The following is a 21,665-nucleotide window of genomic DNA, read 5'->3' as shown; positions in this document are numbered from 1 at the left end:
TGGCGTACAGTGATGCCAACACAGTGTTCAATTCCTGAATTAGCTGAAGCCACCAACAAGACCTTAACTGCTCAATCTCAGCTCTCGCTTGAGACATGCTAACCCTCCAGTTAAACTCACTCACAGCCATCTCTCTCTCTCAAGCAGGCTGTCAACTGACATTGTCCAGGTTACTCACAATGTGGTTATGTTTAAGACTGGCAAGAAGCGTGATGCCACCATCTTCTCCAGTTCTGTTGAAGCTTGGGTCACTGACTGCTTTTAAGCTACTGGAAGTAACTGTAAACGAGTCTTTGTTTATAATGTACACTCAAACAACATGATCTGATGTGATGCACAAAATACTGGCGCATTCCAGGAAAGGTTGCTTGTTATTATATTTGATCTTCAAATAGTTATCTTTTATGGCAAAAAATTAGTTTCTACTACTCCTTTGCTCTTTTAACTTTGACTTAGAAAAGAATAATGAGTGAATAGTAGAGTGGCATTATTTTGAAACTACTAATATTTTTACCACCCATTTATTGCATTTCAGAAAAAACAGCAGCACAATAAATTCTGGAATGAAAAACCAGAAATTGATTAAAAGCTCAGGAGGTTTGGCAACATCTTTGGAGAGAAATCAGAATTAACATTTCAGCTCCCACAAAGATTTTTTTTGTCTGTCTGAGTTTAAACTTCACATTAAAAGAGGTAGAAATGTAGCCAGATTGCGTTATTACCCACAGTATCAAGTTAGGAAAATATTTAAATTTTGGTTTAATTTACAACACATACTTGACTATAACACAGTAAAAAGTGTCAGAAAGATGCCATAGTATGGTTCAGTGAAGGCAGTCTATGATACATTGATCAGAAATGAACATTATTTGCGGGGAAAAAAAACAACTGTACCAGACAGTATAGCATAACAAGGTTTTTGTTTTGCTATCAACAAATCAAGAAGCCAAAATACTTAAAATCCATTAAGGTTTGATGTACTAAATAACATTTTTTAATCCAGCAAGTGAACTTCATAGATCCTGTGCAGATATAGCCTGCTTTGAGCCCAAGTGCTGGCCGCTATGGAAAAGGCAAACAACTGACAATAATCACTCATAGAAAAACACACAGTCTCTTGCATGGAGTGGATGTTTACCCTTTTAAATTTATACAGTTGTAGAATGTAATTCCTTCAAAAAACATGGTTTCATGTCACAAATTCACCTGCAGATCACTTTTTAAAAAAGTCTATCTATTAGAAAGCTTTAGACCTTGGAGTGTCTCCCCACAAAGATCATACAGTGTAAGGTACGACAAACAAGGCACTTTGTCAGAATGCAGGCAAGCAATGACGGAGCTGTCTGCAGTAAAGTTTCTAATGTTTGACTTGGGGTTGGGTAGGGGGGGTACTGAGTACTTTGTAAATACCAACCTTATGCAACCAAACTACAGAACATTGTTAAAAGCCAGGTCACACAGTTTCAGAAACTTTATAAAGCCTTAATAAAACATACAGTTGTCCCTCATGTGTAATGGACCTGTTTATAAAAGAGAGTGAGAAAAAAGAACTTGCTGATATGTTAACAAACCAGTAATGTTCTCAATGGAAGAACACTCAGCATAATAGGAATGATCTCAGATCTTGAGTATTTGGAGAAGTTTCAGAGGTGCTGTAGTCTGCGGTACACAAGTCAATGTTTCCATATTTCCAGCCGAGACGTGACTTTTTTTGTTCCCACTGCTCCTGGTCATGACTCTAGATTCAGGTTTGTCATCATGTGTACTCAATTACGAGGTATAAGAGTACAGTGAAATGTGTACAATGTTGCCAACATGGAGCCATTTTAGGTACGAAGTATCTATATACTAAAATCTGAAATACAGGAGTAGAAAAATAAAAAAAAGCTTAAAACTAAAGTCAAACATTACAGTCCTTTCTCAAGGCTGCAGATTTTCCCTGCTGGGCTTTCCCCAAGAGGCCTCGCTCTCCCAAGCGAGTCAAGATCCGCCTAGGCACGCCGGCTGCTTTCACCGATGACCACAACCAGGAACACCAGGTTTCACCACCACTTGCAAAGCTTTGGCCCCAAATGCCACTTCTGCCATCCTTCGCCACCAGTCACTGTCTCAATGCTGCTGCCCCCAACCACTGACATGCTCCATTAGCCACCTTGCTGCAGAGTCCTGCTCCAGGCATCAATGAAACCACAATGCTGCTGACGGTCACATTTCTGCCCAGGAACATCTTCTGCTTCATGGCCAATGGTCAAATTCCCCCGGCTGTCATTGCCTCCACGACTGGAAAATAGGGAGATTGACAGAGAGGAAAGGTGGCCAGAGCAGACAAGCACTCAGGAGCCCTACTCTGCCACCCTCTTGCTTGTTTCTGGAGATTAAATTAATTGCACCAATGACTTCTGTAAACAGTGAACACCACGGACATATGCACTTTTACTTCAGCAAGAAAGTTCTCTTCTTTCAATTAAAAACTGCAAGTAAGTAAAGATTAGATTTGCGGTGGGCAAAAAACAAGAGAGAGTGTACAGCAAGTATCATACACAGTGAAATTGCAAGGGACAGGCACACAAATAGTGGGACTTGCTGAATTCTAAGTGTAGAAGTCGACCCTACGTCTCAGGTTTTTGTCATATACTACTGTAGTGGTTGGAACAAAATTGGCCAGGTGGATCTCTTCAAGTATGAGTTTCGTACAGGTTAACAACCCCAACTGGCAATCGGAGTGCTGGCTGACAGATATAAAACAGGAGTCTCAGTGTTTCGCCTCACTCTAGAGGCTGGCTTGCAGCTAGCTGGTCAGAGCCAACGTACACCGCATGTGTATGTATATAAAGGGGAGACTTGTTGACAAGATATCAGCCTCCATGGAGTTATTTCTGCTACATACATGCAAAAACAAAACATTGCTGGAGAAACTCAGCAGGTCTAGCAGCATCTGTGGAGACAGAGAGAGAAACCAGAGATAACCTTTTGGTTCCAGAGACTCTTCTCTGCCCAGGCTCTGCCAGACCCACTGTGTTTCCCCAGCAATTTCTATTCTAGCTTCAGATTCCCATCCTCCACACTTCTTGGTTTTGTTTCAATGCTACATGTGCATCAGTATTCAGCCTCAGAATCTCATCTCACAAATGGATATTTTAGTTACTGGGTGCAAGGTACCAAACAGATGATACTTGCTAAGTTGTGAAGCTGTGCAGCAGTTTAACACATATCCATTCAGAGCAGACTGCTTGCAGCAACAATCAAAATGGTAATGTCCTACACTGCTTGTTCCTGTTTCTTCTTTTGGCCTATAAATGTTTTCAGAGGTATTTTTGTGGCTTTAAAGATTGACTTGTATGTTGTTTATAGAATCCTTGAAAACTTCTTTCCTTTTTTCTAATGCTCAAAGTAAATGACCAGCCTTGTAAATGTTGATTTGTAGAGAAGAAAATCACCTGTGGCATTATGACACTCTGTAGTTAAATCCTGAATGAAACAAGTCTCATGTGGTATTCTCTATTCAGCCAACATGTGATTGTAGGAATTCCCATTGGATAACAACCAGGAATGAGTGCCATCTCTTTTAGTAATTAAGAAATAAGAGAAATGCTGTGTTCCAAATAAGTAGTCTCAGTGACAGGGCAGATGTGAAGATTTAAGCTTAGCCTGGGGCCAAATATGATCTGAATGTTAAAAAGTCTTGTTCAGCGTCATTGGGCAACCAAGGAGAAGGACTGGAATATGCACCAGCGGAACAAAATTTGTAGCATGAACTAAAAACAAAGGTCTGCAATGCCCTAAGAAGCAAATGAGGGAAAAAGAACGTTTGCACTTAAGATCAAACAAACAGTCTGACTATACACATAGATTGAAAAAAGGTCGTAAGTTAGGGTGTCAGAGTACATGCAGCATCGACTGGTGTCTTTTCAAATGATGTTGCCAAGTGACATTAGATAGATCAAAGACAAGTCACCAGGGTTGGTAAGGCAAGAGCAAGAAGAGTAGCTATTGTACACGATTCTCTTGCTATAGTTACATAGGTAAGAATGGAACCAGGTGACTGCATATTGAAAATTCCATACCCAACATGCTGATTTGTATCTTCCATTAACCAGAGATCATTCAAATTGAAGAATTAACTCCAACTAATTTCCATTTGCCCATTACTCTGTTTTAGATAACATAAATCAGCTCCTGCTTAAATAAAGGCTCAATTTTAAAATTCCCCATCCTTGTTTACAAATCCCTCTGTTGCTTCCTTTCTTCTCACTGCTCCACAACCCTGGGAGGTACAAAACTCTGGCATGAGTATCCTGGATTCTAAATCGTCTCACCATAGGTGGCTATGCTTTCAGTAGGCCAAGACCCTGAGCTCTGAAAATTCTCTCCTTGAACCTTTCCCCTGCTTTCTCGCTTTAAGATATTCCTTTGAAGTTTCTTATTTGACAAAGCTCTCGCCTGTCTGCCTTAACATCTCTTCACATAACTGACATGTCAAAGCTTACTTCACATGACTACTTTGAAGTGCCTTTGGATATTTGATTGCCTTGGAAAGGCACTGTATAAAACACAAGATTATGTTGCTGTTTAAATTGTGTAAACTTGGCCAAAAGAGGAGAAACAATGTAAATCTACCAGTTCTACAAACTAAATTCCGTGCACTTTGGATGTTGAAAATGATTTTCATAACAATTAAGTATTGAAATGATTACAGACACTACGAAAATTACTGGCAGATTTTTAAAAGAAAGTAAAAAAAAGTGTGTACATCCTAGGCCCTGAAAAAAAAATGCTGCCCATTTTTAAACCAATGACCTTTGCTGCTGTCTTATTTCACCAAAGCAACACAATTCAGACCATAGCTCTTCAGTAATAATTTAATTTCCTTGATTGTAATTGCCTCAGCATTTCAAATACTCCTTCCTTTTGTGCAAAGATTACACTTTTCTACTTCACATAAGCCTGACTAAAGCCTACAATTCACATGTCACTACAGCATTTCTGTTATCCATCCCTTACTACCTTCGAGCTGAGTGAGTGGAGAGACACGTCAGAAATTGGTTAAGAGTCAACCACATTTTAGGTGGGTGCAGGGGGAGTCTGGAGGCATGCGTAGGGTAAAAATATCGGTGAGCCAGCTAGGTTTTATTTTCAAATGACAAATTGAAGTTAGATTCATGGTCACTGTTGCTGAAGTTAGCTGAATGCTCCACAAATTATTAATTGAATTTAAATTCCACCAGCTGCTATGGTGTCTCTAAGGCACTAGCCTGGGCCTTGGAATTACAAATCCTATGCCGTTGCCACAATGAAGAAGAGTGATGGTGGTTACTCACTAGTAGATAGCAAAACAGTATGCTGAATATGGATTCAACAGGAGTACCATGTGATTTATTGGTAATGGCCCTACATGTTGCTTGGGCTGACAATTGCACTAACAGGCTGTTAGGCTTCCTACAGAGCCTCAACTGGGTTCAAACTTGTAATTCAGGCAGGCATTCACTCAGACACATGACAGAAGGGTCGCAACTGAAGCAGAGAGACTATCAGTGGTGTTATCCACCTCCCACAAAGCCATAGCTCCTTGCTGGGTGAAGATTTCACATGTGCCCTCTAGCCCTCTGTGAAACAGAGCATCCCCAACGCAGGTTACCCAAGTCACAATCTGTGTTCCATACTCAACCAGTGTGCACTTCCTTCCGGAAACCGTTGACGGAAAACAAATTCAGCCAAAGATAATCTTGCCAGATATGTGTCTCCCTAAAATATGCCAATTGTAAAGAACGTGCGCAGTTGTAGGGAGAAAACGAGGTGCATTGCTTGTTTGGAGAGCTATCACAGACCTGATGGGCTGAACCACCTCTCTGTGCTACAGCAGTTTTGTAATTCTGTGACAGTGGAAGTGGCTTGCACAGAACATTGTTGAGAGGCAAGTGCCTTTATTTTATTTTTGCAAAAGTAGACATAGTTCATAAATTAAATTGTATCTACACAGTTACTGGACTATTTCTGTCCAGTCTTTGCATGTAAAATGAACAGATATTGGAAGATTGGCATTCATTGCAGTTGTAAGAAAAAAGCCAGAGGCAATCCTTACTTATATAGGACAATGTTTATGTAATGACATATCTATATATACATGCACAGTTAGTGAAGCATTTCTGTACAATCTTTGCACATGAACCAGTCTAACACTGGCAGTTTGGCATTCCCTGCATTTGCAAACACAAGCCAAAGCACTTCTTACTTATGCAGGATTATGTTTACATATTTGAGACACTGGAAGAGTCCAATAACTGAAAGTTCAATCTGCAAACAGCTGCCACCAAGGCAGTGGGGAAAAACCACCATCTAAAATCTTTCTGCCGAAGTTAAATGGGGCTCCATTCAATTATTGGACAGATATCTTTGTATCAAGACACATGTACATAAAAAAGATAGGAAAAACTGTCAATGCTGGAGTCAGAGATAACACAGCAAGGAGCTGGCAGAACACAGCAGGCCCAGGCAGCATCAGAGGAGCAGGGAAGTTGATGTTTCAGGTCGGGACCCTTCTTCAGAAATCTGAAGGGTCCTGACCCGAAACTTCAACTTTCCTGCTCCTCTGATGCTGCCTGGGCTTGCCGAATTCCTCCAGCTCCACACTGGTATCACATGTATAACAAACAATATTTTTATGAAAAGAAAGTGTATTTCTGAAATTTAAGGAGAACCAAAGCTCACGGTATGTCAGTCTTTGACATTCCAATTCCTTAAAAAAAAGTGGGGAAGTTTCAGTTTTACAGAGCTCCCAAAACTAGTTCACCGCGTACAAGGCACAAATCAAGACTGCAATGGAATACTCAAATGAAAAGCAAACTACTGCAGCCACTGGAAACCCGAAATAAAATTAGAAAATGCCGGAGAAACCCAGCAGATCTGGCAACATCTATGCTACCAGACCTGCTGAGCTTCTCAGACATTTCCTGTGATGGCATACTCCCCCGTTGGCTAAATGGATGCACATCACTCAAGAAGCTCAACAGCACATCCTGTGAACAATTGTTCACTCCCTCCACCACCTACACTCATTAGTAGCAGTGTGCATCACTGATAAGATGGATCAGAGAAATTAGCCAAGGCTCTTTAGACAGAACCTTCTAAACCTGTGACCACTACCTTCTAGAGGGACAAGGGCAACAGAAACATGGAACACTAGCATCTGCAAGCTCCTTTCAAAGTCACTTATCCTCCTGAAATAGATAATCAGATGTAGAAACTTGAACAAAATTAAGTACACATTACATAACTTCAGTGCTGCTGGGACAAAACCCTGGAACTCCCTCCTTGGTGGCAGTGACGGCCTACATACACCAACAACATTTCAAGCAGGCAGCTCACCACCATCACCTTCTGAATGGCAATTGGGGATGGGAAATGAATGCTGGCGCAATGAACAATATTCAAATGCTACAAAATGACAGAAAAAAATGTTTTTTTTAAGAGATCATAGCAGAAAAACCTATTTACGCAGTGAGTTCTGCATTTCCCAAAATGTTATTATGGAATCTATTTCCATTATTCAATTCCCTTTTGAAAATAAACATTTGAAGAAAAAGTTGCAAGTCCACAAGGAAAGAACAAAAGGATTAATTTGGCAGCACAATCACAGAGACAGCGCAGGCAAGCCGGGCTAAAGAACCACGTTCTGTGCTGTCAATTCTAATGATTCTAATTTAAATGCTTGAATGCCTAGGGCATACAGTTAATTCTGCTGTAACACTATAGTTGCGTCCTGTGCAACATTCGCATTATAGAAAAAAATCACACTACAGAAATAACAGGGCCTATGGGAAAAGCTGGGTTAGGTACAGACCACCAAAACAAAATCCACTCAAAAAACAAACAAAATTTTTTAAAAAGGCTCATAAATGACTCAAAAGCCTAAAAGCAAAAGAATAACCAGTTTGAATAGAATGTTTATTCATATCTAATAATGAAATAAAAAGTGGTAAATTTAACACATTATCTTGAAAATAATGTCAAGATAACCTGATGGGGGAGGTTTTTTTGAGGTTGCTCTGTTGTTAATGCAGGGACTGAGGATTGTCATCATCATCACCTTCAGGTGCAGCTGTGGTTGCGGGGTTAGGGCAAAAAAAAAGTTAATCCAGAAGTGCATGGTTGTGGTTCATTGTCTTCTGACTGTTTCTTGTGGATTGGCCTAAAAGAGAGGAATCCAGTTTTTGTTGCTTTGCCCTTACTCTTCATTCATGGAGAAGTTGTTCATGTTCAAGTAAGATGTTATTCCACAAGCTGCTACCCTGCTGCATTCTGCATTGTAATCGTTGTCCTCCAAGAGCTGCGACTGCTTCTCAATTTTCCTCAGGATAGAAGACAAAACAGAAGTGGAAAGCTCTCATGGTACTGCATCCTGAACTACTACTTCTTCATCATCTCCAGCTTCCACTACCCCCTAGTGACAAGTTCTTATAGATCAGCTGTGGAGTGGTCTTCAGTGGGACTCAAGCAGCTCCTCAATGTATTCACTCTCGTCTTCTTCAAATCCAACTTGCTTTGCAAGATCGACACAGTGTTCTTTGATTCTCTGGAGCTCTCCTGATAGATCAAAGGTTTTAAAATCTTGAAATAAAATCTGGGAGAAGCTTCTGCCAAACTGCATGCAAGCAGCCCTCACTGACAGCACCCTAGGCCTCAACAATAATGTCAAATTGCATTCCTGATGTTAAAGTGCTTCAAAAATTGAAGAACACTGTCCTTAATACCTCCAGTGGCTGCAATGAGCTTGTCAAATTTACACCTTAAATAATAAGCTTTAAAAGCTGCTATTGTACCCTGGTCCATGGGTTGAAGGATGGCTTGGTGCATTATCAAGGATGAGGAAAAATGTGAAATCTAAAATTTTACTCTCCTACAATACTTCCTAAAAACTTCTTCCAAAACATCAATAATAAAAAAAGGTCAGAAAAAAATTTGCAGCTTCAACCAACCCCTTGTTTGACCAATTTGTATTGCTGGAACACACATAATAGCAGAACCTCCTGTATTGTAAACCCTGGCTCTTATCTCTCCAAACCTTTTCAATTCATGTACTTATCCAAACGTCTTTTAAATGTTGTAATTATACCCACATCCTGAGGAAGTTCATTCCACACACAAGCCACTCAAGACAGTTTGCCCCTCACGTCCTTTATAAATCTCTCTGCTCAACCTCACACCTTTCATCATAAGATTAGTCCCCTTATCCCAGGAAATATACCTTGTACATGACAGGAAAAAATAGGATTCTGGGTCAGCACTTGGATTATTTAATAACATCTTTGAACACCAGCAGCAGGTTATAGTTGGCCTAAGTACACATCTAGAGTACATAGGTAGAATGCAAGGCCGTAGAGAGGATTCCGAATATCATTAAGTATAACCACCAGCAATTAACAGCCACCCTCTTCCTCCACACCACCCCACATCAAACAAAGGTCACAATACAATTCAATACAGTACAGGAACAGGCCCTTCAGCCCACCAAGCCTGCACTCGTTCCTAATCCTTATTTAGGCCTGCTACTTATTACCCGTGTACAGTTGTTCTCCCTCCGTTCATTTTCCATTTATGTGTCTATCAAGATACTACTTAGATGTTGCTAACGTGCCTGTTTCCAACACCTCCACTGGCAGTGCGTTCCAGGCATCCACTGCCCTCAGGGTTAAAAGTTTTCCCTGCACTTCTCCCCTAAGACTTTCTCCCTCTCACCTTGAACCTGTGTTCTCTTGTAGTTGACCTTTTGACCCTGGGAAAAAGCCTCTGACTATCCAACCTATCTATACATCTCATAAGTTTGCCAACATCTATCAGACTGCCCTCCTCATCCTCGGTCATTTCAGGGCAAACAATCAGAGTTCATCCAACCTCTCCTTATAACTAAAATCCACTAGACCAGGCAACATCCTGGTAACCAAAACAAAGTTGCTGGAAAAACTCAGCAGGTCTGACAGCACCGGTGGAGGAGAAAACAGAATTAACGTTTCGGGTCCGGTGACCCTTCTGCAGAACTGATGGTGGCTGGGAAAACGTCAGATTATATGACATCCTGGTAAACCTCTGTATCCCCTCCAAAGCAGGTTCATGAACTCAAAACAACCCAACCTTCTTCTCTCAAAAACAGACTGCCAGGCCTGCCGAGTGTTGCAACATTTTGCTTATTTTTAGCCGTCTTTCAAGTTGAGCAACATAATTTCCTGTGATTTTATGTTCATTAATCATCACTTCAAATACCAAAACAGATTAAATTCAGATCGCTTCTCTTTTATATGCTTTGTGGGGTCATTTTAACTTAAGTAAGTTTGACTTGTATAACGAGGAAATGCTTTGCTGTTACTTTTTTGCTTCCCATACCTAGTGCTCTCCTGGATGGACAAAGCATATGCTTGCGTCTGCTTGCAGAAGTTGATCACCAATTGGCTGATGCTGCAGCTTGAAAGAATGTCACTGAATCAAGCAAGGCTGAGCAGGAAACTACTCTTCCCGCCTGCCATGGTATACTGGAAGGACTTCCTGCTTGATAATGAGCCTGTTTGGTTACTTTACAAATGTAACTGTCAAGTTCTGGAATGGGATTGGAGTCTGCAGCTTCTGATTCAGAGGCAGGGACATGACACACTGTAACACAACAGCTCCCCCATTGTCTATCAGGGATGAATACAGTGCACCTTTTCACACTAGAGAATGCCTTTGGAATTCTTGTTTTGAAAACTATCTACATTATAGGGCTGGTATGAAAATAAATTCCCCAAACACGTAGTTATTCTCAGCAAGTTAGCACAGGCACATAAGTCATTGAAATTTGCATCTCAGGTAGACAGGGTGGTTAAGAAGGCACTTAGTATGCTTGCCTTCATTGCTCAAACCTTAGTGTAGGAGTTGGAATGTCATGTTGAGGTTTTACAGGATGTTGGCAAGGGCGCTTCTAAAGTACTAAGTCCCGCCCTGGTCACCCTGTTATAGCAAGATTATTATTAACTGGAGAGGGCTCAGAAAAGATTTACTATGATGTCACTGGGAATGGAGGAATGGAGATATTAAAAATAGACTGAAGAAGCTGGGACTTCTTTCACTGAAATGCAGGCAGTTAAGGGGTGTCCTTACGGAGGTTTACAAAATCATGATGGGCATAGATAAGGTGAATGACAATGTTCTTTTCCTTAGGATTGGGGGGATTTCAAAACCTAGGGGGTATATTTTTAAGTTGAGAGGAGAAAGGTTTAAAAAAAGGATGAGGGGCTACTTTTTTTCTTCTTTACACAGAGAGTAGCTTGTGTGTGGAATGAATTGACAGAGAATTTGGTGGAAACAGGTAAAGTTAAAACGTTTAAAACACTTTTGGATCAGGGCAAGAATACCAAAGGTTTCGACAAACATGGGCCAAGCAAACGCAGCTGCACTAGTTTAGTTTGGAGACATGGTTGGTGTGGACTGGTTGGATTGAAGGGTCTGTTTCCATGTTGTATGACGATCAGCCACTGGCCTTATACTGCAGATGAATGATCAGAATTTAGAGCTATTCTGCATATGATCTTCCAAAAATGGCAGAAGTTACAGAGACCTCCACTTTAACAACTTAGTTAAAGTGAATTGTCTGGACAATTCTATTTAGTCACTGGAAAACATGGATTCATAATAAGCTCATTCTGTTATAACAATTTAACTGTCTATCAAAATGCTTTGCAAAATTATTTATGTACACAATTTAAATGAGTCTTACAATATTTTGGCTTCAAAATTATATAAATACATAAAACAGCTTGCAAATTTCAATGTAGTTCATACCAAGCAACTAACCCATTGCTTCCCAATTATTTTGAGATGTGTTCCCGATTAATTTCAGCCATAAAGGTCAAAAGTAGGGATGTTCGCTGATGATTGCACAACGTTCAGTACCGTTCATAACTCCTCAGATACTGAAAAGGTCTACATCCAATTGCAGCAAAATCTTGACAATATCCAGGTTAGGATGACAACATTCATGGCACAAAAGAGTCAAGCAATAACCATCTAATGACAGAATCTAACCATTGCCCCTTGACATTCAATGACCTGCAACACAATTTTGAATTACCCATTATCAACATCCTGGGGGGGATACCATTGGCCAGAAACTGAATTACACTGGCCAAACTAGCTATTGAGGGTGGCCTGGTGGCTTAGTGGTTAACACTGCTGCCTCACAGCACCAGGAACCCAGATTCAGTTGCATCTTCAGGTGACTGTGCAAACTCCACACAGACAGACATTCTCCCTGTGTCTGTGTGGGTGTACTCTGGGTGTTCCAGTTTCCTCTCGCAGTCCAAAGCTGTGCAGGTTAGGTGAATTGGCCATACTAAACTTCCCATATAGTGTCCAGAGATATGCAGGCTAGGTGGTATAGCCATGGGAAATGCAGGGTTAGAGATAGGATGGGTGGGGTGCTCTTCAGGAGGGTCGGTGTGGACTCAATGGGATGAATGACTTGCTTCACACTGTAGGAATTCTATGCAAAATATTGTGGCTGCAAGAGCAAGTCAGAAGCTAGGAATCCTACAGTAAATAACTCTCCTCATTTCCCAAAAAGTGTCCACCACCTACAAAGCCAAAGTCAGGCATGTGATAGATTGCAGCTCCAAACAACACTCAAGAAGCATGGTACCATCCAAAACAAAGCGGTCTGCTCCATTGGCAACATATTGACAAATAAATATCCATTCCCTTCATTACTGATCCTACCAATAGTGTGTATTATCTACAACATACACTGCAGAAATTTATCAAGACTTCTTGGACAGCACCTTCTAAAACCAGAAAGGCTACCATCCAGAAGGACAAAGCCAGGAGGTACAATGGAGACTTTACCACATGCAAGTTCCCCTTCAAGAGCCAGCCTTGAAAATATCTTGCTGTTCCTGCTCACTGTTGCTGGGTCAGAAGACTTTGAATTCCTTCCTCCAACAGTGTTGAGAATCTAACTGCATCAATTCAAGGAGGGAACTCACCACTTTCTTCTCAAAGACAACTAGGAATGGGTGATGAATGCTGGGCCAGTCAACAACATCTGCATCCACGAATCAATAACAAAACAAAACCAACCTGACACCAAGAACTGGTAAACGGCTATGGACATGAAGATTTTGATTTGAATTCCTTGTTCTGGTTCTGAACTCTTGCTCCAACAACACTAGCCAAACAGATCCAGCCCTTTAGAAAACTATTAGAAAGCTACCACATAATACAAAATTGATCCATTAAGATCAGTTGATTTTTTCCATGCTGCTTCATCAATGAGCATCTCTCCATAAATTAGCATGTTCACAGGTGATCACATTGGTATTCAGTTCCACTTCCAATTTCCAAAACAGTGAAACAGTCCACATCTTCATGCAACAAGAATTTGTGCTACAGCAGTATCAAGCAATAGTTACCTTGAACAAGGGATGGACAAATCATCTCCAAGTGACAGCCAATTGGGTTATCATCATTGACTCGCCAGCGCATGTGGAGGTCAGCACTGGCCCAAAACCAAATGACCGGTAAGAACCTTAGTAGCTGCTATTGTACACTACAGCTGTAACTATATGCAAGACTATTGATTTGCAACAAGTTTCTTTACCAGCACTTCCTAAAGGAACATCACCTACCATCTGGAAGGACCGGATCAATGCTCCCTCTAAGCTACAACCACACAGCAATTGGGACCAAAGTAAAAAACAAAGTTCTGGGGGAAAATAAGAGTAACTATGGCAACATCTGCAGACAGAAGAATAAAGGCAGCACTTAAGAGTACAAAATAACTGTTCTTCAGTCCTGGAGTTTATCTTCTGATGAATCAACCAAGATTCAATATGTTAATTTTCTTTGTCACCAGATACTGTCAAACCTGTCGAGCTTTCGCAGCACTGCTTTTATTTTAGGTTTCAGCATTTGCAGTACTTTCCGTTTAGTAATTGGGAATGGGCTATACAGGGATCAACACAGGCTGGGCCCAAGAATTGCTGGCTTTAAGATGGACATGCACGTGGACGTGCATCCATCACAAGGACACCGTGCAGTGCAATAAACTAGCCATACCCTGCAACCACAAGCTAGAAGAACATCGCTCCTAATTCAATAGATGTCATGGTTTCTCCATGTGGCGGGGTGAAATCGTCCGAAACACGCCATCTCACATTCCCAGTGGAGTATCAAAGGAGATGGAGCACCATCACTTTCACAAATGCTACTATGAATGGGCAAGTGTCAGCAATGCTCAGATCTGAGCATGAACAGAAAAATGTTTAGTTTCAGCAATGTGCATTCGACTTTAACGCCAGCCAGCACCTCACTTACCGGGCTATACAAGGTTTAGAACTTAATTGCTTTTTTAAAAAAAAATCAGAAGTATGGAATAGAGATAGCAGGGACTGCAGAAATATGGAAATTCTGCCCAGACAACGGCTGGCTGTTGGAAGAGGACGTTCCTTCATAAATACGCGAACTGAATCCATCCAGGTCTGTGGCGATTGTCGTTACTACAATGTATCATAGTGGCAGAATTCGTATTTAGCCCACAGATTGTATGAATACATCGATTAAATAAATTGGACCCATTTTACAATTACTGAAACTCGGGAGGCATTTTTGTTTCAGCCAATTCAGCCGTAAAGATGAGAGCAACTCGTAGCAACTTGAAAACTGAAAAAGAACACCCACACTGAGTAAAGATGTTCGTCGGAAAACACAGAAGCACACATTTTAAAAGTTATAGCTTTACAACAGCTGCCGACGTCCACAGGAACACACTGCGTGCAATCACTCAGCAAACAACTGAACACATCGTTGAATTGATTTTAAAAACTCCTCTACTTACCTGGTGCAAAGTGTCTGGGGGGAGCTGGGAGGCTTGGAATAACTCGCCAACTTTAACTCCGGCTGCAACTCTGCCTGTTGTATCGGCGTCTGGCAGAGTGAATGAGAAAAGGTCGGAGAAGCGCTTGTCCTCTTGCTCAGTCAGCAGCAAGCCCACTGCACAGTCTCGGGACATGCTGCAGCTTCTCCCCGGGCCACTTTACCTCCTTCTGATGCTGCTGCTGCCTGCCACAACCCGAGCCGTCTCTAAATCTCCTATTTTCTGACTCCACACCAACCACCATTTTTTAAAGCAGCCGACCTGACGTCATCACCGTCTTGCTGCAGGATCCAGCTGTTGCTGCAGGCTTCATCTGTTACTGCAGCTCAGGCTTCAATTCGTCTGTTACGACAGCTCAGGCTTCAATTCATCTGCTACTACAGCTGCAGGCTTCAACTCATCTGTTACTACAGTTGCAAAGTTCAATTCATCTGTTACTACAGCTCAGGCTTCAATTCGTCTGTTACTACAGTTGCAGGCTTAATTCGTCTGTTACTACAGCTCAGGCTTCAAGTCGTCTGTCACTACAGTTGCAGGCTTCAATTCATCTGTTACTGTAGCTCAGGCTTCAACTCATCTGTTACCATAGCTGCAGGTTTCAATTCATCTGTTTCCACAGTTGCAAAGTTCAATTCATCTGTTACTACATCTCCAGGGTTCAGCCCATCTGTTACTACAGCTCCAGGCTTCAATTCAACTGTTTCTAAAGTTGCACTGTCGAGCTGTTGCTGCAGATTTTATTCCAGCTGATACTTCATCTGTAGTATTAATTTTTACTACAGCTGCAGTGCTCAGCCCAGATGTTGATGGAGGATTTATTCCAGGTGATGCTACAGCTGCAGTATTAATTTTTACTACAGCTGCCGTGCTCAGTCCAGATGTTGATGGAGCATTTATTTCAGGTGATGCTACAGCTGCAGTATTAATTTTTACTACAGCTGCTGTGCTCAGTCTTGCTGTTGTTGCAGAATTCGGACGAGCTGTTTCTACAGGGCAGGTATCACCTCAACTCCTGTAATATTCAATCCAGACGTTGCTGCAGCTGTGGGATGAGGCCGTGCAAACCGGCGTTACTTTCAGTAATCAACTGCAAGAATAAACGCTGGTTTGAAAACATGTTCTCATCAGCGATCCTCGCTTGCATGAAACAGATGAGCTGCTTCCGGTTTGTAACATCGTTTATTAGAACAATGCAGATACGCTGGTTTCAAAGATATTCCGTTTGATCGCGGGAAACGGTGAAATATAGATGCACTATACACTACACTGCGAAGAAGACTGCGTTTCGTAGCGTAGGCATTAGCGAAGACTATAGTTGCTGACATATTTCTCGGGCGTTCACATTCTCAATCTAATAACTGTCGATGCATTGAAAGGAGCAATCATATAAATATCTGTACGAGTAAGTGAGTTCCTGTGATCAGGCAGAGGTCAGTGAAAAGAAACAGTATTGTTTCGGAGGTAGTTGAATTCTAATTCAGACTAACTGAGAGTTGTTTTGATAACATGCCAAATCATATTGTTCTAATGAAGTGTAATTGCAACTCAATTCAACAAACAAAAGTTAAGCATTTTAAGATAAAAAGATTTGTAAGTATGTTGATATTTTGAATAGCAACCTGGTCACCTTCACATAATCCGTTTCCAGATGTTTGGTCTTCTTTAGATTTTTTTCTGAGAAAATAGCTTAATAAAATACACGGGTTGTGTAATCATCGAGGTTCAAATTATTTTCAGTTAAACTAACAAAGAGTAAACATTAATCTGAATGGAACGCTTTCAAACTTTTTGCCAATAGCGACCTCTGCTGCACAGCTCAATTTTTTTAAATAAAAAAGTTAATTTCTGGAATACTTGAGAAAACACCTTTCCCGGAATTTTGGATGCTCCGAGGAGGTCGAACAAAAATGAGGCGTGTACTAAAAGCTCCTCAATCTTCAATTCTGCACAAATCCATGTCAATGAGATGGTTCCGGAAAATATTCTTTTAAGGACGACATATAATTTTCTGAAGGGTCCAGACCCGAAACGTCAGCTTTCCTGCTCCTCTGATACTGCCTGGCCTGCTGTGTTAATCCAGCTTTACACCCTGTTATCTCACTCTCCAGCATCGGCAGTTCCTACTATCTCTGATATAATCAACTCTGTTCAGTGTATTTAGTTGCAATAAAGTCGACCAGTCAGTTATCTTTTCAGAAAACGCCATGTACACCAGTATATAATGTTCCCATTTTATTTATTTTTATCAGGTTCAGTCCCTGCATGGAGTTTGGTAGTTGATGCGAGACCCCCCCCCCCTCTCCCCTTACCCTGTGGAATGGTTACCCTCCAATTATACAAAACCAAGAGTCCTCTCTAATGGAAAGATATGCCAATAGTTTCTTACATATTTCCACCAAATTTTCAGAAGATCTGAGCTGATTTGGAGCATGTAAATCTTGATGTACAAAGGACTGACACTTGCTTCTATGTTTTGCTATTTGCTCTTTATATTTTGCATACTTTGTTTTGCTTGTATCTTTTTTCATTGGTGCTTTCTAGATGTGCTTCCCTTAATTTTAATATTTCTATTCAGAAGATTTGTTTCTTTACTTCCATGTTCCTACACTACATTCAAAAATTAATTATTTCAAGGACTCTGTTTTAGCCTTATTAGAGTATTTAGTGTTTTTAGTTGGAGATCCCTGCTCATATATTTAGGACTGTGGTCTGTAACATGCCACAAGAATGCACGAACATTGACCTTATGCATATATTACAGGGTGGAGTGAATCAGCTCTTCTCTTCTTAAAGTGTCTTGTTTGTCCTCACATATCACCCCACCAACCTCTGTATCCAATGTATCATTGTGCACCACTTCCAATCCGACCCCAGAACCAAAGATATATTTCCCTCCCCACCCCTATCTGCCTTTCATAGAGACTGCTCTCTCCGTGACTTCCTTGTTCGCTCCACAGTCCCCACTAACCTCACCTTTCCCTGCAACCGCAGGAAGTGCTACACCTGCCCCTGCACCTACCCCCCCCCCCCCCCCCACCAACTCCATTCAAGGCACCCAACAAACCTTCCACATTGGACAGAGGGTTAACCTGCACATACGTCAGAGTGGTCTGCTGTATTGGCAGCTCCTGATGTAGCCTCCTCAACATCGATGAGACCAAGCAGAGGCTCAGAGACTGTTTGCTGGAGCACCTGCACTCAGCTCGTGACAAACAACAGACCCTTCCAGTCGCTAAACATTTCAACACCCCTCCCTCGGCAACATGTCCATTCTGGGCCTCCTCCAGTGTCACACTGACACCACCTGGAAACTGAAGGAGCAGCATCTCATATTCTGCCTCGAGAGCTTACAGCCCGATGGCCTAAATGTGGATTTTACCAGTTTCCAAATCTCCCCACCCCCAGCCTCATACCATGACCAAAGCTCCCTCTCATCCCCTTGACCTGACAAAACCTGTGCATCTTCTCACCCACCTATCTGCCCCTCCAACCTCACTGACCAATCCCCACCACTCCCTACCTGCACTCCCCAGCCCCACCCCTCCACACTTTTTATTTCTGAGCTCCCTTCTCCCTCCCCATTTCTGAAGAAGGGTCCCGACTTGAAACGTCCAATTTCCTGCTCCTCTGATGCTGCCTGGCCTGCAATGTTTCTCTAGCTCCACACTGTGTTACCATATAATAACAAAGCCTGTTTACAATGTTCTATTATACAAATGGGTTTGGGCAGAAATGTGAACTTTATTCAAAAACAGGGCAATTTCCCAAATGCACCCAATAGAGAAACTCGAGAGTGAGCAGTTTTTGATCTGTGGAATTCCCAAGCAGCTGCAATACTGTTAGTGTCCCTAAGGTGGCAAAATTGTGCCACCTAAAGTACTTTTATTGCTATCACTAATGGCTACATATGCTGCACGGGCCACCTCTAGGAGGTACAAGAGCATGCAGGGATGAAAGGCACTTTTAATTCATTTTGAAGTAGCATAAAGCCAGAGTCAGTTCTTAAAGAGGATTTTGCTGGAAGTTCTGATGAAATAATTTCAGTCAAAATTTCCAGGACTCAGGGGTGGGGAGAGGTAGCCTGAATTTGATGATACAAAGCTTCTTATCCCTGACAGTATTAGTGGAGAAGCCAGCGTTTATGATTTAATTCCAAGTCTGGATGGTGTGTGACTTTGGAGGGGAACTTGCAGATGGTGGTGTTCCCATGTTTCTCGTGCCCTTGTTATTCTAAGAAAAAATAAAAATGGTGATGGAGATTGTGGGTTTAGAAGGTGTTACAAAACCAGCTTGGGTAAGTTACTGCAGCATGACTTTTACACATAGCAACCATGATACATTGAAGGTGGAGGCAGTGAATGGAGAAGGTGTTAGGTGGGCTGCCAATAATGTCGTCCAGACCTTGCTATATTTGGATATGGGCTGCTTGAGTATCTGAGGAGTACTGAAGATACTGATTATTGTGCAATCATCAGTCAATGTCTCCTCCAATCTTATGATGAATGGAAGATCATCAATGAAACAGCTTATGAGTCCAACTGTACTTGAAATGTGAAATAACTCCACAGATGCCAGATTCCCATCACCCTTTCTTTACACATGCACAGTACAGGGACTTTGACCAGCTCGTTCAGAGTCGGTCCCTAGAATCAGGAGACTGTCTGAGACTACTGTTTATATCTCAGCCTGGGCTTTCTGGTTGACCCAGGTTGACGGCCCCAACCAGAAATCGCACACTCAGTAAGGTCCTGGCCATTATTCCAATCACTATATCCCTGCTCTACCTAAGCCCAGGGATGTAGACCTGTTCCTTTTCTTGTAGCCTCTCCTGTGGTAGTTTCATACCAGGCCTGGTTTCTCCAATTCTGACTCAGGCTTTGACAGCGTGTACCAGACCATAGCTCTCGCACCCAGAGTATCTCAGAAGAAATTGCTCCTTGTTTTCAGGCAGTAACTGTATTGAGACTGAAACATCAGCTGCATCCATCTTGGACTCAGGTTTCTTCAACATAAGACAGAAGGACAGAACTCACAGTTTCCGACAGCTGCTCTGAGTGGCTGGGTATGTTTTGCTCCTGCCCTGTTTGAGAGGTAGCAGCATTCTGGTGATCCATATGTTTGTTCAGGACTGCCTCAACTACCTTTCTATGTCATGTGAACTGACCTCATTTTGTACCCATTCAGGGTCATTTCCATGGTTCACCACCGAACTTCATACCCCAAAGTAAACTGTCTCTCACTCGCAACAGGCATGTGGCTGGCACTGATGTTCCTGATGCCATTTCACGCTCCTCCCACAGGCCTAAGAATAGCAGGTTTAACCTGATGTGGAGTCTTTACCCCATCAGCAACTCTGCTGGAGCTATCCCTGTAGATCCTTGAATGATGGCCCTATAGTCAAACAGGAACCGGGACAGTTTGGTATCAAGTGAAGCTGTGGGCTGCTCCTTTAAGCCTGCCTTCAACATTTCGACTGCACTTTCTGCCCGACCATTGGACATTGGGGACCTGTCCACGCGTGCTGTGTGGATCATCTCCAGCTTTGGAAAGAACAGACCCCCTTGCTGGTTTTGTGTAAGTCCTCTATTGTAAGGGATTGGGTATTTATCCAGCAGTGAAAAGTGGTTTACTATTTGCTTAAAATCTTCACAAAGGTGAACACTCCTGTCAGGCTTCACGATCAGTATGAGTGGTGCTGCCCATTCTACAAACTGTATCAGTTTGATGATTCCTTCACTTTCCAGCTTCCTGATTTCTCTCTCTACTTTTGAACGAAAGGCATATGGCACTGGGCAGGCCTTGCAGAATTGTAGAACATGCAAGGTGGCCTTGGCTCCTTCGATGGTCCCTAGACCTATTTGATTTCATCTAAGACTTCACTCAGGCAACCATTTTCTAATTGAAAAATGTTAAGCCAATCAAGGTGAATCCTTCTCAACCATTTTGCCCCATCAACTAGTGTCTAAGTCTTTGACTACAAGTAGCCATAACTGCATCTCATAGGAGAACAGAACCAAAGTCAGACCCTTAATCTGTGATAATTCCTTGGTGTAAATTCTGTCTGGCCAAGGTCTTGCACAAACTTAAGGGTTGGAATCAAGAACGAATTTTTTTAAAGATTGGCTCTGCAATCACTGATACAGCTATGCTGGTATTGAACTCCATTAGAACTGAGTGACCATTTAACCAGACATTTATGTTGATTGGTTCTGATTTGGATGTGACAAAGCAATTTAAAAGTTCTAAACCAAATGTATGGTGACTTTCCAGGGTGTGCACCCTCCTGAAAATGGATTTAGATTAGATTAGATTCCCTACAGTGTGTACATGGGTCAGGAAGATGCTGACTAAGGAAGCCTTGGTGAAAATCTGCAGTGCAGCTTATAGATGAAACATATGTTGCTGCTGCATGTCAGTGCTGGCAGGAGTGAATGATTGAAGATGAATTGCTAATCAAACAGCTTCTTTGCACGAGATGGTGTCACTCTTCTTGAGTTCAATGTTCCATTCCTGATTTGTTTTGTAAAAAGTGTGCAGGCTTTGGAGAGTCAACAGGTGAGTTATTCACTCCAGGGTTTCTAGACCTTAGCACATTGTTGTAGCGCAGTATTTGTACTGGTTAATGGTAAATCCCAAGATGTTGATAGTGGGGGATTCAACAATCATACTGCCATTGAATATCAGAGGAGAATCTTAGATTTTATTCTGGAGATGGTCATTGCCTGGCATTAACATTACTTGCCACTTGTTAGCCAAACCCTTGATTCCTTCC

The 21,665-nt window shown here is 41.9% G+C and overlaps 1 protein-coding gene across 4 annotated transcripts in view; it reads right to left on the bottom strand.

Annotated features, from left to right (window-relative positions):
- The window catches only part of reps2 (RALBP1 associated Eps domain containing 2), a 182,717-nt gene extending 166,555 nt beyond the window's left edge, over positions 1 to 16,162 (bottom strand). For 2 of the 4 annotated variants that reach the window (XM_059650393.1, XM_059650394.1), the window contains exon 1: positions 14,855 to 16,162. In XM_059650393.1, the coding sequence (XP_059506376.1) occupies positions 14,855 to 15,028 (174 nt within the window). In that variant the 5' untranslated portion in view covers positions 15,029 to 16,162. The remainder of the gene's footprint in view (positions 1 to 14,854) is intronic. The other 2 variants (XM_048540758.2, XM_048540760.2) reach the window with 1 other exon arrangement.
- Positions 16,163 to 21,665: the final 5,503 nt, after the last annotated feature.

The sequence above is a fragment of the Stegostoma tigrinum genome, chromosome 12, assembly GCF_030684315.1.
Source record: "Stegostoma tigrinum isolate sSteTig4 chromosome 12, sSteTig4.hap1, whole genome shotgun sequence".
In the NCBI taxonomy this organism is placed as follows: domain Eukaryota; kingdom Metazoa; phylum Chordata; class Chondrichthyes; order Orectolobiformes; family Stegostomatidae; genus Stegostoma; species Stegostoma tigrinum.
The sequence above is the reverse complement of the archived record's forward strand: the minus strand, read 5'-3'. Positions and strand labels throughout refer to the sequence as shown.